Source organism: Lepidochelys kempii, chromosome 8, assembly GCF_965140265.1.
Source record: "Lepidochelys kempii isolate rLepKem1 chromosome 8, rLepKem1.hap2, whole genome shotgun sequence".
NCBI classification, from domain to species: domain Eukaryota; kingdom Metazoa; phylum Chordata; order Testudines; family Cheloniidae; genus Lepidochelys; species Lepidochelys kempii.
In genome coordinates this window covers 73,344,521-73,364,689 of record NC_133263.1, presented here as the reverse complement: position 1 = coordinate 73,364,689, position 20,169 = coordinate 73,344,521, and the positions used below count along the sequence as shown (strand labels likewise).

The following is a 20,169-nucleotide window of genomic DNA, read 5'->3' as shown; positions in this document are numbered from 1 at the left end:
ATTATGTTCCTCCCCCCACTAAGAATTATTAAACCTGCAGATGGGATGCAACACCTGGCCCTCATACAGGACTTAGCATACCAGGATACTTTTTCCAGGGAACAGGTTAAATGTCTCCTCACACCCTTATTTCCAAAAAGCAGGCACCACTATTTCTGTGGAAATAAACCAATCCTTGCTCTAGTTACCAAGATAACCTCCATGACTTTTTTGACCTCTGGTGTAGTGGAAAAGGCCTCAGAACTTTATCCCCACGTGGTTGCTTGCGGAGCTGCTGCTTGGCCTCCTTGTAGTCAGTTCATACATTCTCTATAAAGCATTTCCACTCTTCTATGAGCTTTCTTCTCTGTATGTGTTTTTCTAGCCAGAAACATACGTGTGTGTATATCTACAGATGACAGATGTGTTTATATTTCTTTATGCATGGAACATTGTATAGGACTACATTTTGCCAGATGAACTTGAAAGACTAAAGTACACTTACACATACTTCATTCTCCCACAAAATAATTTTTTAAATGTTGTCGGATATGAAGTGCCATTTTCCATGAAAAAAACCTTTTTTATTAAATGTGCATTGTATTGCTGAAATAAAGAGATTCTTTTCTTAAACAGACAAAACAAAATATACAGAAATCAAATTCACCAAGCAAGAGAGGTATTTTTCCCCATTTCTATTGCCATTGTTAATACACGTAGCAGCAAACTGGGCCAAACAGCTCAATACTCCACTGTGACAGTTTTCTCTATGATGGAAAGCTGCGAAGGATATTTTTATGTACATTTTGAAGTGTGTATCTTTCGACTATACAAATACTGCATCTCTCTCAGAATATCTGTCACCGTCTTATTTATCTTAATTTAAACAAGAGGTATGTTTTGGATAGCAGAAGCAGCTTTGACAAATCAAGAGAAAAAATGATGCTGATTTAATGTCCAGAGTTTTGGAAGACTGTAGAGTGCTAATTGTATGGAAGCCAACTTAATATAACTGTTTTCTTTATATTCCAAAGATTCGCTAGGCACTTTGCTGCTTGCATACAGGAAACAGTCTGTTGTATTACAACAAGACCATGTTTTTTACCCTTTAGAATACTACAGAAAGTTTCCTTATAGGAAATGCTACAATTCAGACAAACTCTTATATTTATTTGTAGACAAATCTTCCTGTTTATGTCACAAGACAATTAGCTGAAACCTGGGACTGAGATGATTCAATGCTATTCCCTTACAAGTGTGAAGGGAAGCTGGTGAATAAATCCACATGATGGCAACAAATGTGTATGCAGAAATAACTTTTTTTTTTTTAATGTAACTCTTTATTGCAGTCGGCTTTCAAGTCTTGGCTGTTTGACTTATACATTTGGTTTGCAACAACCAGTAAATCTCAAATCAAGTACCTGTGGAAAAAATAAATATATTCCTTTAAGCATTAAGAGGAGCTACCTGCAGAAATGTGAATTCATTACAAAGAAAGTTTGTCTTTTGTTGTCACACTATTCGACCAAGATATATAGACTTGGGATATTTTGTCTTCAGAGCAGGCCACTGAACAATGAAGTAATCCGAAAAGTAGTAAAGAATTTTTCCAGACAGGGATAAAGTTTCCACTCGGCAGATGCTCTCTACATATACAATGATAACTTTCTTTAGCACCAGTATCTCAAGAAGAAGGGCAGATATACAGACAGGAACACATGTTCCTGGTCCATTGCACAGTATCTAAGAGAAACAAAATATTTAAGAACAAAAGTCAAATATCAGATTTTCTTATACTGTATAGAGACCTTAGATGTTTCCATAAACTATTACATGTATAAAACTTAGACATTTATTAAAACTAAACAAAAAGAAAAGGCAAATTTACAGTAGGGCTTACAAGAAAACAAACAGCTGCCAAAAAACATATTTTAAATGTCAAATGTTGTCGTAAGGTGGGAGATGTTGCTCCTTTCCTAGAAGGGACTTTTTTGTGTAGGGATCAAAATTCGATAGCTTTCAGGAACACTACTAGCAAAACATAGGGGTCAAATACTGGCCTCAGGCAGAGCTTTCATTGATGATAACAGGAGTTCCCTGCATGGGCTTAGGGTACAATAAAGCCTGAAGAGTTTAATTAGGATTTCTTGAAACTGGCAATATAGTTATAAACCTCCTGAATTTTGGCCTTGAGTCAGCAAAACACTTAGTACATGCTTAAATGTTTTGCCGAATTGGGGCTTTTATCAGGCTTTTTAGCTGATCTGCTGAATTATTGGGGGTTTTCTAGTAAGCACTTGGGAGTTTTTACCAAAACTTGTTACCATTATGCTCTTTTGTAGCTACATGCATATAATTAATAATAATGCTTTGCACTTGTCATCAGAGGCTCTGTGCCTTACAAACATTAATTACTCTAATGAAATAAAGATTATTTCTATTTTACAGATTGGTAAAATGAGGCACAGAGAGGTTTAAGCCAACATTTTCAAACTAGGATGCCTTTAGCCATCTAACCCACATTAAGGGCTTGTCTACAGTGGCAATTTACAGCGCTGCAACTTTCTTGCTCAAGGGTATGAAAAAACACCCCCCTGAGCGCAATAAGTTTCAGCGCTGTAAAGTGCCAATGTAAACAGTGCACCAGCGCTGGGAGCCGTGCCTCTTGTGGAGGTGGCTTTAGCGTTGCCAGTGTAGGCTAGCCATTAGTTTCCTAAGTAAAAGTAGCCTGATTCCAGGGGCAGGGGTCAGGGTTACCAAACTGAATGAGACTGTTATCAGCACATTTGGAACAGTTGCAGATTGTTTGGTAAATAATGGAGACACTGTGTTTTATTATGGCTAAAACAACTTTATTTCCCTGGGATGTAATATAAAATAGGAATAATTTTAGATAATAGGGTCACATAATTTGTGTTATAGACTCAGTCCTGCATTTCTCACACCTACAGGTGCTCAGTACATCTTAAAAACAGGCCACTTTTATTTAAGTACTTAAAGTTTGGCACCTAAATTGATATTTAGGTGCCAAACTTTAGGCACTCACGTGTAAAAATTCTGGCCAAAAGTGACTTAGCTAAGATCGAACAGCTGTCCCGTACCCAGGAACACAGAACCTGGGAGTCTTGGCTCCCTGTCCCCTGCTCCAGTCAGCAAAACTAATTAAAAACACACGCAACTCCCATTAATTCAGCACTCTCAGGATCAGACCATTAAAGTTTGTGTGAAATATACTTATTTTAGGCACTTAAATTTTGTTTTCCCAGTTCTCCAACTCTTAAAGACTTTTTTGGGTAGAAAGTTACATATAGTAAGTTTGAGAGACATCTGGGAGTCTTTGGATGACACAGTTTAGGACAACATTTTCTCGTGGGAGAAAAAATAAGCCACCAAGCTTATATGCAAAATAAATTAATGTCACTTTTTAGTGTGGTTCTTACAGAAATTAATTATTCACATTTGAGTTTCATTAACATTTACAGTGGGGAAAGAGAGTTTAATGGGTAACACTTTTTATACTCTCTTAATCTTTGAAATAATAAGTCAGAAGTACTGAGTATTATGCATTGCCCCAATTAACCATGAAATGTTTTTGTTACATGTAAGCAGTAACAAAATACCAATATATTTGTATAATACAATTACAGTGGAATTCTTTTCATACTAGCCCAAATCTGGTTAAGATGAGAGTCGGTTGAGAACAACTCTACATATTAGATTTTTAAAATCAAAATAATATGCTGTATTTTCAAAACTGCTGCTGTGCTAAATATTGAGTACCTACGCCAGGGTTTGAAAATCCACTCTCCAAGCTGTTGAGAATGAATGTTGAAGTCTGCAGAACTTAAGCTTTCATTTAAAAAAAATTCTACCCCCTAATGGTTACAAAGAAAATCTTCCAAATGTGAATTAAGTGTAAACTGATACTCTCTTTCTGAGTCTGCACACAGACAATGGGCTTGTCTACACTAGCACTTTACAGCGCTGCAACTTTCTTGCTCAGGGATATGAAAACACCCCCCCTGAGCGCAGCAAGTTTCAGCGCTATAAAGTGCCAGTGTAAACAGTGCCCCAGTGCTGGGAGCTGCGCTCCCTGTGCTGGCAGCTATGCCCCTCACAGAGGTGGGTTTTTTAGAGCGCTGGGAGAGCTCTCTCCCGTCGCTGCGCCACGACCCCACAAGCCACGTTAAAGTGCTGCCACAGCAGCACTTTAGCATCGCCAGTGTAGACTAGCCCACAGCACTGCAGCAGCAGCATAATCTGGTCAATTTGATCTCTGCTATTCAGAATCCTAAGGGCAGCAGCGAAACACTTTGACTTAATACTGCTTTACCTGTTTTGCGGCATTTTCTATGGCTGTTGAAAGGCATCAAGCTGGACCTGTAGTTTCCCCCTCCCCAAAACTAGCACAGAGTGAACTCTGACACATGGCAGCCACTGCAAATGAAAGCTGCTTTAGTGTAAGTGAATGCAACAATGTACTAGAATGAATGACATTTACTAGCTAAAACACAGAAAACAGCTCACAGCCGTACAAAGATTAAATGTCAGACAAAGGGCTAAAACAAAACCAACAAAAGCAGAGAACTTGCGAGTTATTATATTTACTTAGTTTATTTTTCCAATTTATACCTTTAATTACATATTTCAGCTCTTCTGAGGTTCATAAAATTCAGTAATCAAAAGGAGGGCAACAAAGCCCCTACAACCTTAGTAGAAATTTGAAAAATTAATGTAAGACCTATCAATAGCTATTGCTCTCTTATTTCTGTTAGAAAATTCCACAGAGTTTGCTCTTTGTGAGCCTGACAATATCAGAGAAATTCATTGCTTTTCTGTATTCTGGGATAGATTCTGCTACTTGTCAGGATAATGCTCATCATAACTTGGAGGTGGTGTACACAGTGAATTGAAGACAACTGTGCACTCAACTCTGAGGCTGTCCGGTTGCTTGACTAGCTCCTGGCATAAGAACATAAAAGCTGCCATACTGAGTCAGACCATGGTCCATTTTGCACAGTATCCTGTCACCAACACAGCTTTAGGGGAAGACTACAGAACATGGCAATTATGGAGTGATCCACCCATCTTCCATTCCCTGCTTCTGGTAGTCAGACGTTTAGGGTTGCCCCAAGCACAGGGTTGCGTCCCTGATCATCTTAGCTAATAGTCATTGAACATATCCAGTTCTTTTCTGAACCCAGTTATACTTTTGGCCATTACAACATCTCATGGCAATGAGTGCCCCAGGTTAGTTGTGCACTGTGTGAAAACGTACTTCCTCATATTTGTATTAAACCTGCTGCCTGTTAATTTCATGAAGTGACCCATTTTTTGTATTGCATGAAAATGTAAGTAATACTTTTTTCCACACCATTCATGATTTTATAGACCTCTATCATATCCCACCCTTAGCCATCTCTTTTCTAAACTGAACTGCCCTAACTTTTTTAGTATCTCCACAAATGGATGCCGTTCCATACCCTTGATCACCTTTGTTGCCCGTCTTTAAACCTTTTCCAGTTCCACTATATTTTTTTGAGAGGGGGCAACCAGAACTAGACACAATATTAAAGGTGTGGGCGCATTTATATAGTAGCATTATATTTTCTATCCCTTTCCTAACATACAGTTAGCCTTTTTGACTGCTGCTGTGCCTTGAGCAGAAGTTTTCAGAAAACTATCCACGGTGACTCCAAGACCTCTTTATTGGGTGGTAACAGATAATTTAGAACCCATCATTGTGTGTATGTGTATATATATATATATATATAGTGGAATTCACCCCCCACAGTGCATTTCTTTGCACTTAACATTGAATTTCATCTGCCATTTTGTTGCCCAGTCACCTAGTTTTAAGAGAGCCCTCTGTAAGTCCAAAGCAGAATGCAAGGAGTTAACAATCTTGAATAATTTCATTAATTTGCAGTGGTGTTTTTAGCATGTTGGTTCCAGGATATTAGAGAGACAAGGTGGTGAGGTAATACCTTCCCTCTTATCCCATGGCTTCTTAGTTCCAGTCATCTGGTATGGACGCTAACTTCAGAGCTAGTTACATACTACAATGAGCAGTTCTGCAATTTCATATTTTAGTTTCTTTAGAACTCTTGGGTGAATACCATCTGGTACTGGTAACTTATTACTATTCAGTTTATTTTTTGTTCTAAAATCTCTTCTATTGACACATCAGTTTGTGACAGTACTTCCAATTTGTTGCCCAAAAAGAATAACTCTGATGTGTGTATCTCCCCCACATCTTCTGCAGTGGAGACTGATGCAAATAATTCATTTAGCTTCTCCATAATGGCCTATGACTTAGAGCAGGCTTCAGGCTTCTCCCATTTATGTTGATAATGGACCCCCAAGGGATGTTATAGCAACTGGGGATAAGCCAGGCCTAAGAAAGCATTGGCCATATCTCCGTTTCCCAATTCGTTGCTTGCACAATAAACCAGGATGGGAGTGGTGGTGGCAGAAGAGTGCTATAGTGGCTCTGTGTCACCCAAAGATTCCAGACATCTTTGTGCCACCAGGGTGATTCAAAGCTAACTCAATGTACAGGTGTCTAAATATCTTTAAAAATATAACCCTAAGAGCTGAACTGCCATTGAAAGTCAGTAAGACTTGTATTCCCAAGTCACTTTTGAAAATGGGACTTAGGCACTTATGAAAATTTTACCCCTTGTCTTCAAATTTGTCTGTAAAGTACCTAATATAGTTTTAATGTTATAGTGATTATTATAAAAAAGATACAGGCTAGGGTGAAAGGGTTAAATCTTAATGATAAGTCAGATAGTCACTTCTATAAATTTGGTATTTGATCACTGCTTATTAAATACCGTAAAATAGGTAACTATCACAACTCATTACATCATGCCAGTGCACCAAAACAGCAAGAGATCCAGACGAAATACTGCTCTTTAACCTTCAGAAACCGTATCCATGGATGGATAAACAGTATCCTCATGGATGGATAAAGCAATGTCATGCTCTATCATTTTATTATAAATGAAAAAGGCCTGTCAATTGGTTCTTTGTTTTAATGCTAATTTTGACATGGCATTGCTTATCTGCAGTGAAACCTTATCACTGGACAATAAAAATTAAAGGACAATTTAACAAGAGTTTAAAGGGAAAAACAATGGGCTGGGGTCTTTTGCTTCATTATAATTAACAGTGGAGGCCTGAATGTTGTTTTGGTTTTTATATTAGAAATTTCTGTAGGACCTATTTAGATTGGAAAACTGTAGAATTACTGAAAAAAAAACCAGACTTATCTCTGAAGAGCCAAGAGATTGAAAGCTGAGGATCTGTGCAGAGAACAGATTTTGTAAGACTACTTAAAAACTCCTTGATTTTGTTGACACAGTTCAATGGCAAATTGATGTATTTGGGGGGAAAAAGAAGTATTTGCTGAATCTTTAACACCACAGCCACTTCAGTTAAAGTGTGAAAGCTCACAATAAACTTCTGAGATCTTCCCATGGTCCTCCAGCAACACTAGGGAAGTCCCAAATTCACATTCTTGATATTCTAAAGGTAAAAAACAAGTGCAGGGGGAGTGAAGGAAGGGAATAAGAAACAAAGGGGGAAAAAATCTGGAGATCCTCTTTTTATACATAAGAAAGAATCAAAAAAGGCAAAATTCCAGTTTTTTTGTTTTTGTTTTTGTTTTTTAAAAAGAGCTTTGTGGCTTCATTTAAGAAATTGTAAGAAAAGTTTCAAGTACAAAAGGAATAAGAAGTCAGCAAGAAAAAAATAGGGCCTTTAAAAATATTACTAACTTGTTATAGACTGACAGACAGGGACTACTTTAAAAGTGTTTTAGTTGTTTGTCTTAGTATTCTCAAAGGAGGATTGGTAAGAAATGCCAAAAAACAGTTTCCATGGAGAAAAAGAAGAGAATTACCAAAATAAACCAGGATCCTCAATGAAATCAAGAAATTAAAATGACTGAAAGTGACCAAACTTTTTAGCCCACAGCATTTTTCAGTGGAGGACTTTCACATTCACTTATGGAACTCACTACATCAAACAGATCACCAGAGCCACAATTTAGTGGCCTTTCGGGCCCTCTAGTAAGGTACAACTGGCTAACTAGACTCTGGAATTAATTTTCAGAAAACAGATATTCCTTAGAGAAGGCAGCCACTGTACCAAAGCAGCTGCAGTCTGTCTACCATTTGTGTGCAGTATTATTGTATGCAGTTTATTTTAACTACATGTTTTTAACTGAGGCACCCATATGCTGTACTGTTGGGAGCTATATAAAAATACTTAAATAAAAAGTTTTATAATACGTAACAGCAAATTACAATATGTGGAGCTTATAAAAATAGCATTAAGAAGTTCTTTTGACTAGGGTGGGCAAAAAGTAAACCTTCCAAGGAGAAAAAAGAATAATAAAACCTAAAAACTGTATATACATATGCTTGCTTGACAACGACCCTACAATTGAACTTTAAAAAACACAATTGTCAATGTGGCTTTCATTAGCATGGATCAGAAACTTTGAAAAAGGTATTTTTGAGGTAGTTAAGTGTGACTTTTGTTATATGCATATAAACATGTTCATAAGATAGCAATTGATATGCTACATATAAAACTATGTGATGTGTGGAAAAGTAAAACACTAATTATTTTCATGAGGTAGAGGATGAGTGAGATAGATTTATACCTAGAAAGAAGTTAAATCTAGAGGCTGATCATAGGACTGGGAGCCAGGAACCCAGCTCTATCCTTAACCCTAACATTGTCTCCCTCTGGAGACCTGACTTATGTAATTGGTAATGTTGTTGTAAGAACTGGTCAACAATGGTAAAGTGACTCATAGACTTTAACGTCACAAAGGACCATCATGATCATCTAGTCTGACCTCCTGCACATTTCAGGCTACAGAACCTCACCCACCCACTCCTGTAATAGACCCCAAACCTCTGGTTGAGTTACTGACATCCTCAAATCATGGTTTAAAGACTTCAAGTTACAGAGAATTCACCATTTACACTAGTTTAAACCTGCAAGTGGCCTGTGCTCCATGCTGCAGAGGAAGGCAAAAAGCCCCCTCAGTCTCTGCCAATCTGACCTGGGGAAAAATTCCTCCCCAACCCCACATATGGTGATCAGTTAGACCCTGAGCATGTGGGCAAGACCCAACAGGCAGATACTACAGAGAATTCTTTCCCAGGTAACTCAAGAGCCCTCCCCGTCTAGTGTCCCATCTCTGGGCATTGGGGATTTTTGCTACTGGTAGCCGCCGATGGGCCACATGCCATTGTAGGCAGTCCCATCATACCATCGCTTCCATAAATTTATCAAGCTCAGTCTTGAAGCCAGTTAGGTTTTCTGCCCCCACTCCTTCCCTGTGCTTTGAAGATGAAAAGTTCTATATAAGTGTAAAGTATTAAACAAAGAACAGAAGACTCCCCCATGTTTTAGTAAATCCCGGAAGAGAACTTAGACTTAATTTTGTGTTGTTAAACTTTCCTTCCTTTTATATACTGTGCAACTTACACAGCTGACCCTTTTCCTACTTTGGTTTCTGTTGAACATGTTAAGTGTTTTTTATCTAAAAAAGGATAATAATAGATGAGACATAATATAAAAACAGTACAGTACCAGACAAACTATGGGGGGTGGGGCGGAATGCTTTGGCACACAAAACAAGTTACCAGATTCCCCTTACTAGCAGAATCACACACAGTGCACTTGTTTAAAAAGTGAAAAATAGGAAAGGCTTACCACAAAGATCTAATGAGAATCATGATATAAAGGAACAATAACTTATTGTCCATCATAGCAACTTGCTCAAGTGCTGTGAACTTAAGACATTTTGAACATAGTACAGAGAATGGAAAAATCTTAGCTAAGTGAAATAACGGTCTCCTTTCATATACAGTTTCATTGTGTGAGGCTTTATCTACGTTTGTTATGGTGAACTTAACTCGCTTAAGAACTGGGCATCTTACAATGCTTAATTATTTCTAAGGTATTGTACTTGGATATAAAAATATAGGTCAAGATTTTGAGAAGTGACTTGTGATTTTGGTTGATACAACACTTTAAAGGGATGTAATTTTCAAAAAACGATGAGCACTGTGCTCTAAAAATCAGGCCCCTCTAAGATGTCTCAAGTTTGATAACAAAAATCACTAGTCACTTTTGAAAATCTTAGCCACAGAATATGTCTGAAAAGGATTAGATCTAATCTATGAAAAATGCTTTTTCTTTTTCTTTTTTTTTTTTTCAAACCAAGCACCTGAGCTGGAAAGGCCTCCTGAGAATTGTTCAGCATCCTCAACTCCTAATGACTTCAGGATAGGATGCTGAACTCTGCTCCCTAGCACAAAGCACAAGCTACAGGGCTTTGCCACGAGCCCGAGGCAAGGTATGAAAGGAGATGTTATCCTCCCCACAACTAAGAGACAAGGCACGTAACACAAGTGTTAGTCTCTAAGGTGCCACAAGTACTCCTGTTCTTTTTGTGGATACAGACTAACATGGCTGCTACTCTGAAAAGTGCAGCTGTGTCTGCTGCTTCCCTTATAGTTTTTTGGTCCATGGACCCACTAGTTATGCCATCGTAAGTCTACCCACTGCGAAGCTTGCCTTTGCGGTACACAGGGAGCTCACTGCAGGATTCTCCTTGTTCTCCACCTACTGAAGAGTGGAACTGCAGCAGTTCTGCTGCATTTGGGACTTTCTGATGCCCAGGACATGTTTCACTTCACGAAGGCCAGATCTTGCATTCCTCATGCTCCTAAAAACTTCCACTGAAGTCAGCAGGGGTTTTAGGTGCACAAGGATTTGTAGGATCAGTCATTCCTGTATATAAATGATTTAGAAGTATTCCAAACTCCTCCTTTTTCCCAAGAGAAAGTACAGCAGAAAAATATTTGCCTACACCGATAAAACCTAAAGTCTCTATAGCTTCCAATGTTACAAATACTTGGTTCTTTACTTGATCTGATAAATTTTGGAACACTAAGCAAAGTAATATTTGGGTGCTGATTTTTATATCAGAAATTTTACACAAATGCTGTCAACTCAATTCTAGTATTCATTTCCCCCTCTCCTAAGTCTTATAAAGTACGGAACATGATATTCTGCCAAGAATGTAGGGAGGTGCGGATCACTAACCACATTTTCACCCAAGGAAAGTTAAATATAAGCAATTGTTTCACGTACTGCACATCTAGAATCTTTTTATAGGCAAAAAAGGTATTTTAGTCTCTATTTTTGCTCTCATAACTATTCTATAATCTTTACAAGCACTCTAACTTTTATTCTCACATATTTTGAAGTGATCACTGATGTATGCCGTTTAAAAATTTACAATGTTCTTAAATTTTCTTAATAAATAAAACTGTGTAGGATTTCAGTGCAGAGGGCTTATGGACCTTGGCAAAGATGTACTCTTTCTTTAAACTATTATTCATTTTATCAAGACAGACTTTTTTTTAAATGTTAAAAGCATTACATGTATACTAAACTATCAATAAATTAGCAATTTTGACACAAGTTCTGACAATTCTACCAGGAAATATCACAGTTATTTTAAGTTCCTCTTACAAACAAAGGATCAATTGAATTATATAACAGTTAGTTACTTCACAGTGTTCTTCTCATATGATTTTCCATGTCGGCTCCTTTGGTAGCATATTAAGCTGCTCAGTTAGATTTTCCAGTCAATTTCACTCATAATGATAACTCGATAAAACAGATATTCATTAAATTTCCTAATGTACTCATTACTCTGATCTCCTACAGGCTGTCTATTTAATTTGGATAAAAGGCACTTTACCTTTTCTTTGCTTTTCTTTTTTAATTAATGTGTGGAGAGAACAGCAGGGGGCTCCACAATGACTTCTCCTTGACCTTCTGTTTTATTTAAACTGCGTGTCAGGTTTGTTGTGACACAAACTTATCTGGACCAATTAAGCCAATGAGATCAGGATCAGGCCCATAAACAGATCATTTACAGCAGTGGTTCTCAACCGGGGTACATGTACCCCTGGGGGTATGCAGAGGTCTTCTAGGGAGTACATCAACTCATCTAGATATTTGCCTAGTTTTACAACAGGTTATATAAAAAGCACTAGCTAAGTCAGTTGAAGCTAAAATTTCATAAAGACAAATGTCTTGTTTATACTGCTCTATATACTATAACTGACATGTATGTACAATATTTATATTCCAATTGATTTATTTGATAATTATATGGTAAAAATGAGAAAGTAAGCAATTTCTCAGTAATAGTGCTGTGACACTTTTGTATTTTTATGTCTGATATTGTAAGCAAGTAGTTTTTAAGTAGTGAAACTTGGGGATACAAAAGACAAATCAGACTCCTGAAAGGGATACAGTAGTCTGGAGAGGTGGAGAACCACTGATTTACAGAAACTATCTTGTTGCAGTGTACTGCATATGTAGTTAATCTTGATACTATTTAGAATTAGTATACTAGATAACTGAAGATTATATTAGAGATGGGTCAGAACCAAAACCCTGAATCCAAGCGCACTAACTTTGGGGAAGTTTGGTTCCAATTCAAATTTTTGTGTTTGGCGCATCTTTACTAAATATATTCATAAATCCAAGAATGACAAAATTGTGACTGCTTATGATTTATTAAATTACACTAGGTGATAGTAACAGAAACACGTTGGCTTTAAATAGCATGAATTTACATATTTGAGGACAAATGAAAAAAATTACTACAATAGGTTACATCCTAATCTACATTTTGGTAAGTGGCATATCTGCTTAAATGAGATCATTGCCAGGGAACAGGCTAAATAATTAATTTTAGTGACTCTAAAATTGAATAAATTGACATGTAGTTGAAAAGTTCATGTAAATGGGCACCTGAAGCTAGATTTGCCAGTAAGTGCCTCGAGGCTCTGTGCCAAAGAGAGAAATACAGAAACAGAGGGCAGTTTTAAAATGTAGTCCGAACCCTATTGACATGTACTGCTCAAGTGAAGTACTGAATCCCTGTTTGGTCTGAACCTTCCCTGCCCAGATGGGCCACACCCACACTCAAGGCTAAAGAACAGGGATTGCAGGTAGCTTGTGCTACTGCATTCCTACTCCTTGCAGAGATAAACATCAAGAAGCACATGCAACCTGGACTGTGTCAGCTTCTACCAGCATGATGGAGGGAGTGCAATGAGCTTCAATGAAGTTTTCTAAGTTACTTGCAAACCTAAAGTATCAGAGGGGTAGCTGGGTTAGTATCTATCCACAAAAACAATGAAGAGTTCGGTGGCACCTTAAAGACTAACAGATGTATTTTGGCATAAGTTTTCATGGGTAAAACCCCCCCACTTCTTCAGATGCATGGAGTGAAAATTACAGATGCAGGCATAAATATACTGACACATGAAGAGAAGGGAGTTACCTTACAAATTACCTTGTTACCAAGTTACCTTGCAAACCTAAAGGGATACTTTGGTATCCTAGGTTTCTAATGTGCAACCCTATGTTTGTTTCCTGCTGCATCCCTATTCTAATATGGATGACAAGAGATTTAAACTTACTTTAATATATTCTTAGGTGCTTAGTACACTAAATAATTCATTACAGTGAATATGCATGCCATACTGCTAAGAAATTTTCTTAACTGGTTTCAGAGTAACAGCCATGTTAGTCTGTATTCGCAAAAAGAAAAGGAGTACTTGTGGCACCTTAGAGACTAACCAATTTATTTGAGCATGAGCTTTCGTGAGCTACAGCTCACTTCATCGGGACAACCATTTACTTGACACCTGAAAGTGCCAATTACAAAGATTTTACTTTACCGTAAAATATGTAAAATTACATACAGTATGTCAATTAAATTTGGCAAATTTCATACAATAGTCTTTGCCGTACATCATTCAATAAGTAATTAAGCCACATTTTGTGCTAAAGTAAATAATTATTATCCTCCACAGCCACAGGACTACAGATATTTTACCAGTCCCCAGCCACGGAGTCCAACTGTAGATTTTCCACGCTAAAATTTAACACTTCCCTTCTTTTTAGTGGCTATTAAGAAATCTGCAGGGTGTCCTTTCCAACATGCAGTTCCTGACTGTGAGGCCACGGTGTCATATTTGACAACTGCGCTTCTTACTACAATGCCAAAGGTTCTCTATTAAGCATGTTCAGGGTATTACTCAGATATCCTACTACAGAGAAATATCTTCCCTGACATCAGTTCAAAATTCTGTTGCCGCTGTAGATGATACCATAGGCATCTTAAATAGTAGAGAGTGAAAGCACTACACAGCTTTATGTGTTTAAGAATTTAGTCTATTGTGAACTAGAAACACAGAATTTTGGATTGGTAAGGAGGAGCATGGATTTTGTTCTAGCATACCATTATAGCCTGATCCTGTGGTCCTTTCTTAATGGGAGTTTTACCTGAGTAAGGACCGTAAGCCTAAGCGTACACATATTGTATATTCGTTAATGGTTTGATATCCCAAACAGCTACTCCCGTTTAGAACAGATTAGCATTTCATCATTAACAAGGTTTGTTTTACATACCAAATCTGGCTTTAGTCTGAAAGTCAAAGGAAAGGAGTAAAGTATGGAGTACAGTGTTGTCAGTACTGAAGAGCTCCAAGACTGGCGCACCTCCCGACATCTGGGAATACGATTAAGGGTAAACTGGAAGAGAGTAGGATCAACTGAAATAAATTACATTCCTTCTGCAGAATATGTGACAGCATATATATCCATGTTACTATAAAAACATTTGTTTGTTGTTCATTTTGTATGTTTCCTTATTACATGCACTTGTTATTTCTAAAATCTGGAGTGTAAACCCTTTGGTCAAGGACCTTGCTGTGTAAAGTGAATAATACACTTTGGGGTGCTGTAAAAACAATACGTCTTGTATACCAGAATACCAGAACTCTGCTCCCTCATCCCATCCCACATTACTTTAAAACACTTCTAGCTCAATAAAAGTACACATAAAGAGCAACTTCATCTGCAGTATGTTAACTTAGTGCCCCACCTAGTGGACAACACAAAGCACTGTTAAGACATTTTTGTGTTTTTACTCATCAGATACAATTTTCTGACTTTTGCAAGTGTAAACGGGGAGTGGACTTACAGTAGCGTAAAAACGGAGGTAATCAAGAAGAGAATCTAATGAGTCAGTGGCCAGCATACTCTGTTGTTTTACTCACGATTTCAAAAAATATTTACAAAAAGAAAAGGAGTACTTGTGGCACCTTAGAGACTAACCAATTTATTTGAGCATGAGCTTTCGTGAGCTACAGCTCACTTCATCGGATGCATACGTGGAAACTGCAGCAGACTTTATATACACACAGAGATCATGAAACAATACCTCCTCCCACCCCGCTGTCCTGCTGGTAATAGCTTATCTAAAGTGATCATCAAGTTGGGCCATTTCCAGCACAAATCCAGGTTTTCTCACCCTCCACCCCCCCCCCCCCCCCAAACTCACTCTCCTGCTGGTAATAGCCCATCCAAAGTGACAACTCTCTACACAATGTGCATGATAATCAAGGTGGGCCATTTCCTGCACAAATCCAGGTTCTCTCACCCCCTCACGCCCCTCCAAAAAACACACACACAAACTCACTATCCTGCTGGTAATAGAACAGATTAGGTATCAATTGAAGGTAAGTAACTACATATGCATTCCTAAACAAATGCCAGAGTCTTTCAGTAATCCTTTAAAAGGTGATTTTAAACTACAGTAGAACTTCAGAGTTACAAACATTTCAGGAATGGAAGTTCTTTGTAACTCTGAAATGTTTGTAACACTGAACAAAACATTATGGTGGTTCTTTGAAAAGTTTTACAACTGAACATTGACTTACTACAGCTTTGAAACTTTACTATGCAGAAGAAAAATGCTGCTTTCCCTTTATTTTTTTTTTTGTAGTTTACATTTAACACAGTATTGTACTGTATTTGCTTTCTTTTGGTCTCTGCTGCTGCCTGATTGCATATTTCCCATTCCAAATGAGGAGTGTGGTTGACCAGTCAGTTTGTAATGCTGGTGTTCAGAGGTTCTACTGTACTATATCGTGTACAAATGATCAAGCTTTCTTATGAGTATGTATTTAACTGACCTGGGAATTGGAGAAAGTTTCAGCTCTTTTTTGTTCAAAAGTACGTATTTTATCTTCACTCATCTTATCTGAGTCTGCAAAAATGTAATGTCTAGGAGAGTATGATTGGGACAAACTGCTGAGTAACCTCAGGATTTCTGTTGTGTGTCCTCCTGGGGGGAAAAAAAACATCGAAGCTAGTTATTATATGAAATATTTGGCAACTTCCATTTGAAAACATGGTGCTGGGGGTCACTTCTTCCTTTAAGAAACATTGCTAATATTAGCATCACTTACCCTCCTCTGAGAGCTGGGAATTTAATTAGGGGCTGTTTGTGATGGTTAAGATAATATGGAGACAGTTCAACTCTCTCTGAAGTTAATTGAAAGACTCACTGATTTTAAATGGGAGTTGGACCAGGCCCATACAGAGGACATACTGCAGAGACTTTGTTTTCCAATGTCCTGTCTATGCCACAAATACAGCTGAGCCAACTGTTCTGGTTATAGCACAGTTTAATCTTGACCTGTTTATAGCACACTTGCCAGTTGCAGAGAGGATGGGGTTTGACACCTGTCTTAACTATGTCTTATGGTCAGACTTAAAGCCTTCGACACATTATCACTATATGCAAGCCATTCCAGGTCATGATCCCTTTACCAGCCAGCACCAACACTTTTGGGTCTATGCTGGCCATCTGGAAGCAATGTGGGATACTGTGATTACAAATGTCCTTGTATCACTCCAACTCTTCCCTGCCACCTGCTTTTCACTAGCTTCTACCAGTGTAACTAATCTAGCGCCTGATCTTCACTGGGCTGTAAAGTGATTTTAATAATATGGTTAAAACAGAGTTTGGTCCTGTATGTCAAGGTAAGACAACTATAACAGTTGGAGGACTATCATATCATCCCTGAAATGGTCAATTTGCCTGTTATTAGAACCTCATGCAACTCTATATACGTAACCTCATTTATACATTAATAACATGACAACTTTGGGTACCAAAATTTTGGTAGGCCAGTCTTAAAATGTAGGTACCTCTCATTTTTATTCCTTTCTTCCTCCTGCATGTTCTTCTCTCTTTTTAGGAGGAGCAGGCACACAGTTACACTATGCTCATATGCAAAGACACACAACCCAGATAGCCAGTTAAATACTGAAACTGAATATGACCCCACTCTTGTAAGCTGCAAGTGCAACACTCATTAAAGCTGACAGGAATTCCCTGTCCTTCGGGCATACAGGATCAGTCTCTAGAACAGTACTATTTTATGCCCTGATCTTGCAAACAGTTATGTACTCAAATGAAGCAGGATTGGGGCTCTAGTTACTTTCACTCTGCCATGGAATTGCAGAGGTAGACCAAACTAAAGTAAGTAAAACCAGTTGTACTCTGGCAGCTGCTGTCCATTTTCACTGGTGGCAAATAGCATCTGGAAGACTCTAACACCCAATATATGCCATTAGGATGCATGCCATAGGCATTTATACATGGCAGGAGACTGACAGAAAAAAAACCATGGTATCCAGACTCCCATATTTCAGCACCTATGCAAAAACACATAATCGTCAATTTTACTTACATTTTTGCATAGTATATTTTGGATGTGTTCTGAAGGAGATCTCCTTAGATCAGTAGTGGGATTGAAAGTTTAAAATCTTTATATGTAAATCTATTATAGTGGCACTATAGGAGGAGGCTCCCAGGTTCAAACTCAATCGTGTATCTTTATTAGTGTGGTTTATTTATTTTTATAATTACCTTAATCCTTCACTGGGTTTGATGTGAGAGTGATTTTCACATAGCAGATATAATGTATCTTGTGGTTTTTTGTTTGTTTTTTAAAAGTATGCAAAAATGAAGTTTAAGAAAAAAAATTATAAGTAAAAAACCTAAGTATGCACTGCAGGTGGCTTGTAAAAAAAAAAAAAGCTAAAAATGGAGCAAAAGATGCTACCACATTCTTAATTCTTCTCTTTAGATTTGTGTGTGTTGTATTATGTACTCTTCTGTTGTCATTCCAGAAGAGGCCCATTCCATCTGTTCTTAACCCCACATTTCCTTGTATAGGGTGTCTTTCACACTTAGTTTTCTGTGCCTTAAGAATAAGTGATACAGTTATTGTTTATTTCCTTGAAAGCATAGCAAGGTCCTAAAAGACATATTTAACGTAATTTCCCTCCACATCCTATACTTCACATGCTGCCCATACAGCTGTGTAGTGTTGCCAAGCTGTATTACAGCCCCAGAGTTCCAGCCCAGCAGGAGATACATGTCAATATTATCAATAAATAAGTATACCATGGTAGCACAGAAAGGGCTCCATCTCTGTTGGAGCTTGATTTTTGCAATCCTAGCAATGGAAAAGTTACACTCTTAACATAATAAAATACTACTCTGTCACCTAGTGGTGGATGAAGTAGTCTTGCATATTACAGCAGAAACATACAACAGCGCACTAACAGCATTACTGGCCGTAGTGTGGGGTATAAGCTGCCACCCACAGGACTACACTTCCCAGCATGCGCCGCTCCCGAGGGCTCCGGAGGCCACCCTGGAAGCTGTAGTTCACGGCGGCGACAGCCCGTGGGAGTTTGCCGGTGCGCTGTGCTGCCCTCTGCCGGCCGGACCGGGCCCGCCTCTACTCACCGGAGCCGGCCATCACCAGGAGGCTGAGGGGAGCTGTCCGCGGGCTGCTGTTCCGCCTCGATAGGAAAAGCCTCCCCCCCCAGCCTAGGTGCATTTTGCCCTTTGGCCCACCTGGTTGCCGAAGCATGACCCATGACTCCCGGGGCATCTCCAAGCATCACCCTGGCATCCCTGTTAATGCCCCCACAGGTTTCCTCATATTGTCCCTCAAACCTCACTCCACTTTCCACCCTGCCTCTTGCTTCTCTATGGCCCTCCCGCCGAGGCGGGCGCCCTGCCGCAGAAGTCAGGCCCCGCCGGCCAGCTCTCCATGTCGGGACACAGCTGTTGCCCGGAAACACGACAGCTCCAAGCAGCACCGCCGCGCAGGGCTTGAGCACGCTTCCCAGCATGCCCCAGACTACCCGCCGCCCAGCTGCCACCCACAGGACTACACGTCCCAGCATGCCCCAGATTACCCGCCGCCCAGCTGCCACCCACAGGACTACACTTCCCAGCATGCCCCAGACTACCCACCACCCAGCTGCCACCCACAGGACTACACGTCCCAGCATGCCCCAGACTACCCGCCGCCTAGCTGCCACCCACAGGACTACACGTCCCAGCATGCCCCAGACTACCCGCCGCCCAGCTGCCACCCACAGGACTACACTTCCCAGCATGCCCCAGACTACCCGCCGCCCAGCTGCCACCCACAGGACTACACGTCCCAGCATGCGCCGCTCCCGAGGGCTTCGGAGGCCACCCTGGAAGCTGTAGTTCACGGCGGGGACAGCCCGTGGGAGTTTGCCGGTGCGCTGTGCTGCCCTCTGCCGGCCGGACCGGGCCCGCCTCTACTCACCGGAGCCGGCCACCACCAGGAGGCTGAGGGGAGCTGTCCGCGGGCTGCTGTTCCGCCTCGATAGGAAAAGCCGCACAGTGAGGAGCAGCAGCAGCAGGGCAGCGGCGCCCAGCGCGGCCGGGAGGGCATCCATCAAAGCCCGACAGGGGCGGACACGGAATCCCAAAGAACAAGGAAGACACGACGCGAAAGCTACGGGGGCCGTAGCAGCTCAAACTTACTCGCTTCTGTATATGCGCTTCGTAATGTGGCAAGCGAGCATCTCCCTTCTCCCCGCCCCCCCCCCCCCCGGAAAGTCAAGGCAGGTCGTTCCGCGCGCGCCCCAGTGAATGCCTCCGCTCCCCCCCCCCCCGCATCTGACCCGCCGCTCTCCAGCGCGCCTTGCGGAAGCGGGCGCCGGGCTCCCATGCAGTGAGCTAGTAGGAAGCTGAAGCTGGAGGCCCGGGTTCGGTGTGAGGCGCCGGGGGCCCTGCAGCGCCGCCGTTGTTGCGGGCTGGTGAAAAGCTCTGTGAACCTGCCCGCGGTTGACAAGGAGTCAGTGGGTGACGGATGCATGTGAGCAAGTGGGACCAGCTAGGTCAGAGCTGGGAGCAGCCGGTATTCACTGAACACA

General features: G+C 40.2%; 1 protein-coding gene across 2 annotated transcripts; it reads right to left on the bottom strand.

Annotated features, from left to right (window-relative positions):
* Positions 1 to 564: 564 nt before the first annotated feature.
* ALG14 (ALG14 UDP-N-acetylglucosaminyltransferase subunit) lies at positions 565 to 19,813 on the bottom strand. 2 transcript variants are annotated; one of them, XM_073356994.1, is made up of 4 exons: positions 19,557 to 19,813; positions 16,083 to 16,234; positions 14,515 to 14,637; positions 565 to 1,722 (listed from the first exon to the last, which is right to left on the bottom strand). In XM_073356994.1, exons 1-4 carry the CDS (start codon positions 19,687 to 19,689, stop codon positions 1,492 to 1,494), a joined length of 639 nt encoding a protein of 212 aa, XP_073213095.1. In that variant the 5' UTR covers positions 19,690 to 19,813; the 3' UTR covers positions 565 to 1,491. The 2 variants fall into 2 exon arrangements, with proteins under 2 accessions (XP_073213095.1, XP_073213094.1); XM_073356993.1 differs by lacking the exon at positions 19,557 to 19,813 and adding an exon at positions 18,716 to 19,099.
* Between the last annotated feature and the right edge of the window lie 356 nt (positions 19,814 to 20,169).

Excerpts from the sequence above, each read along its gene's own strand:
- ALG14 (XM_073356993.1), bottom strand. The coding sequence starts at position 18,863 with ATGCCCCGGGAGTCATGGGTCATGCTTCGGCAACCAGGTGGGCCAAAG. Across the intron at positions 16,235-18,715 it reads CCTGGTGATGGCCGGCTCCG|GAGGACACACAACAGAAATC; the intron begins GTGAGTAGAGGC and ends TTTTCCCCCCAG. Across the intron at positions 1,723-14,514 it reads TCAGACTAAAGCCAGATTTG|ATACTGTGCAATGGACCAGG; the intron begins GTATGTAAAACA and ends TGTTTCTCTTAG.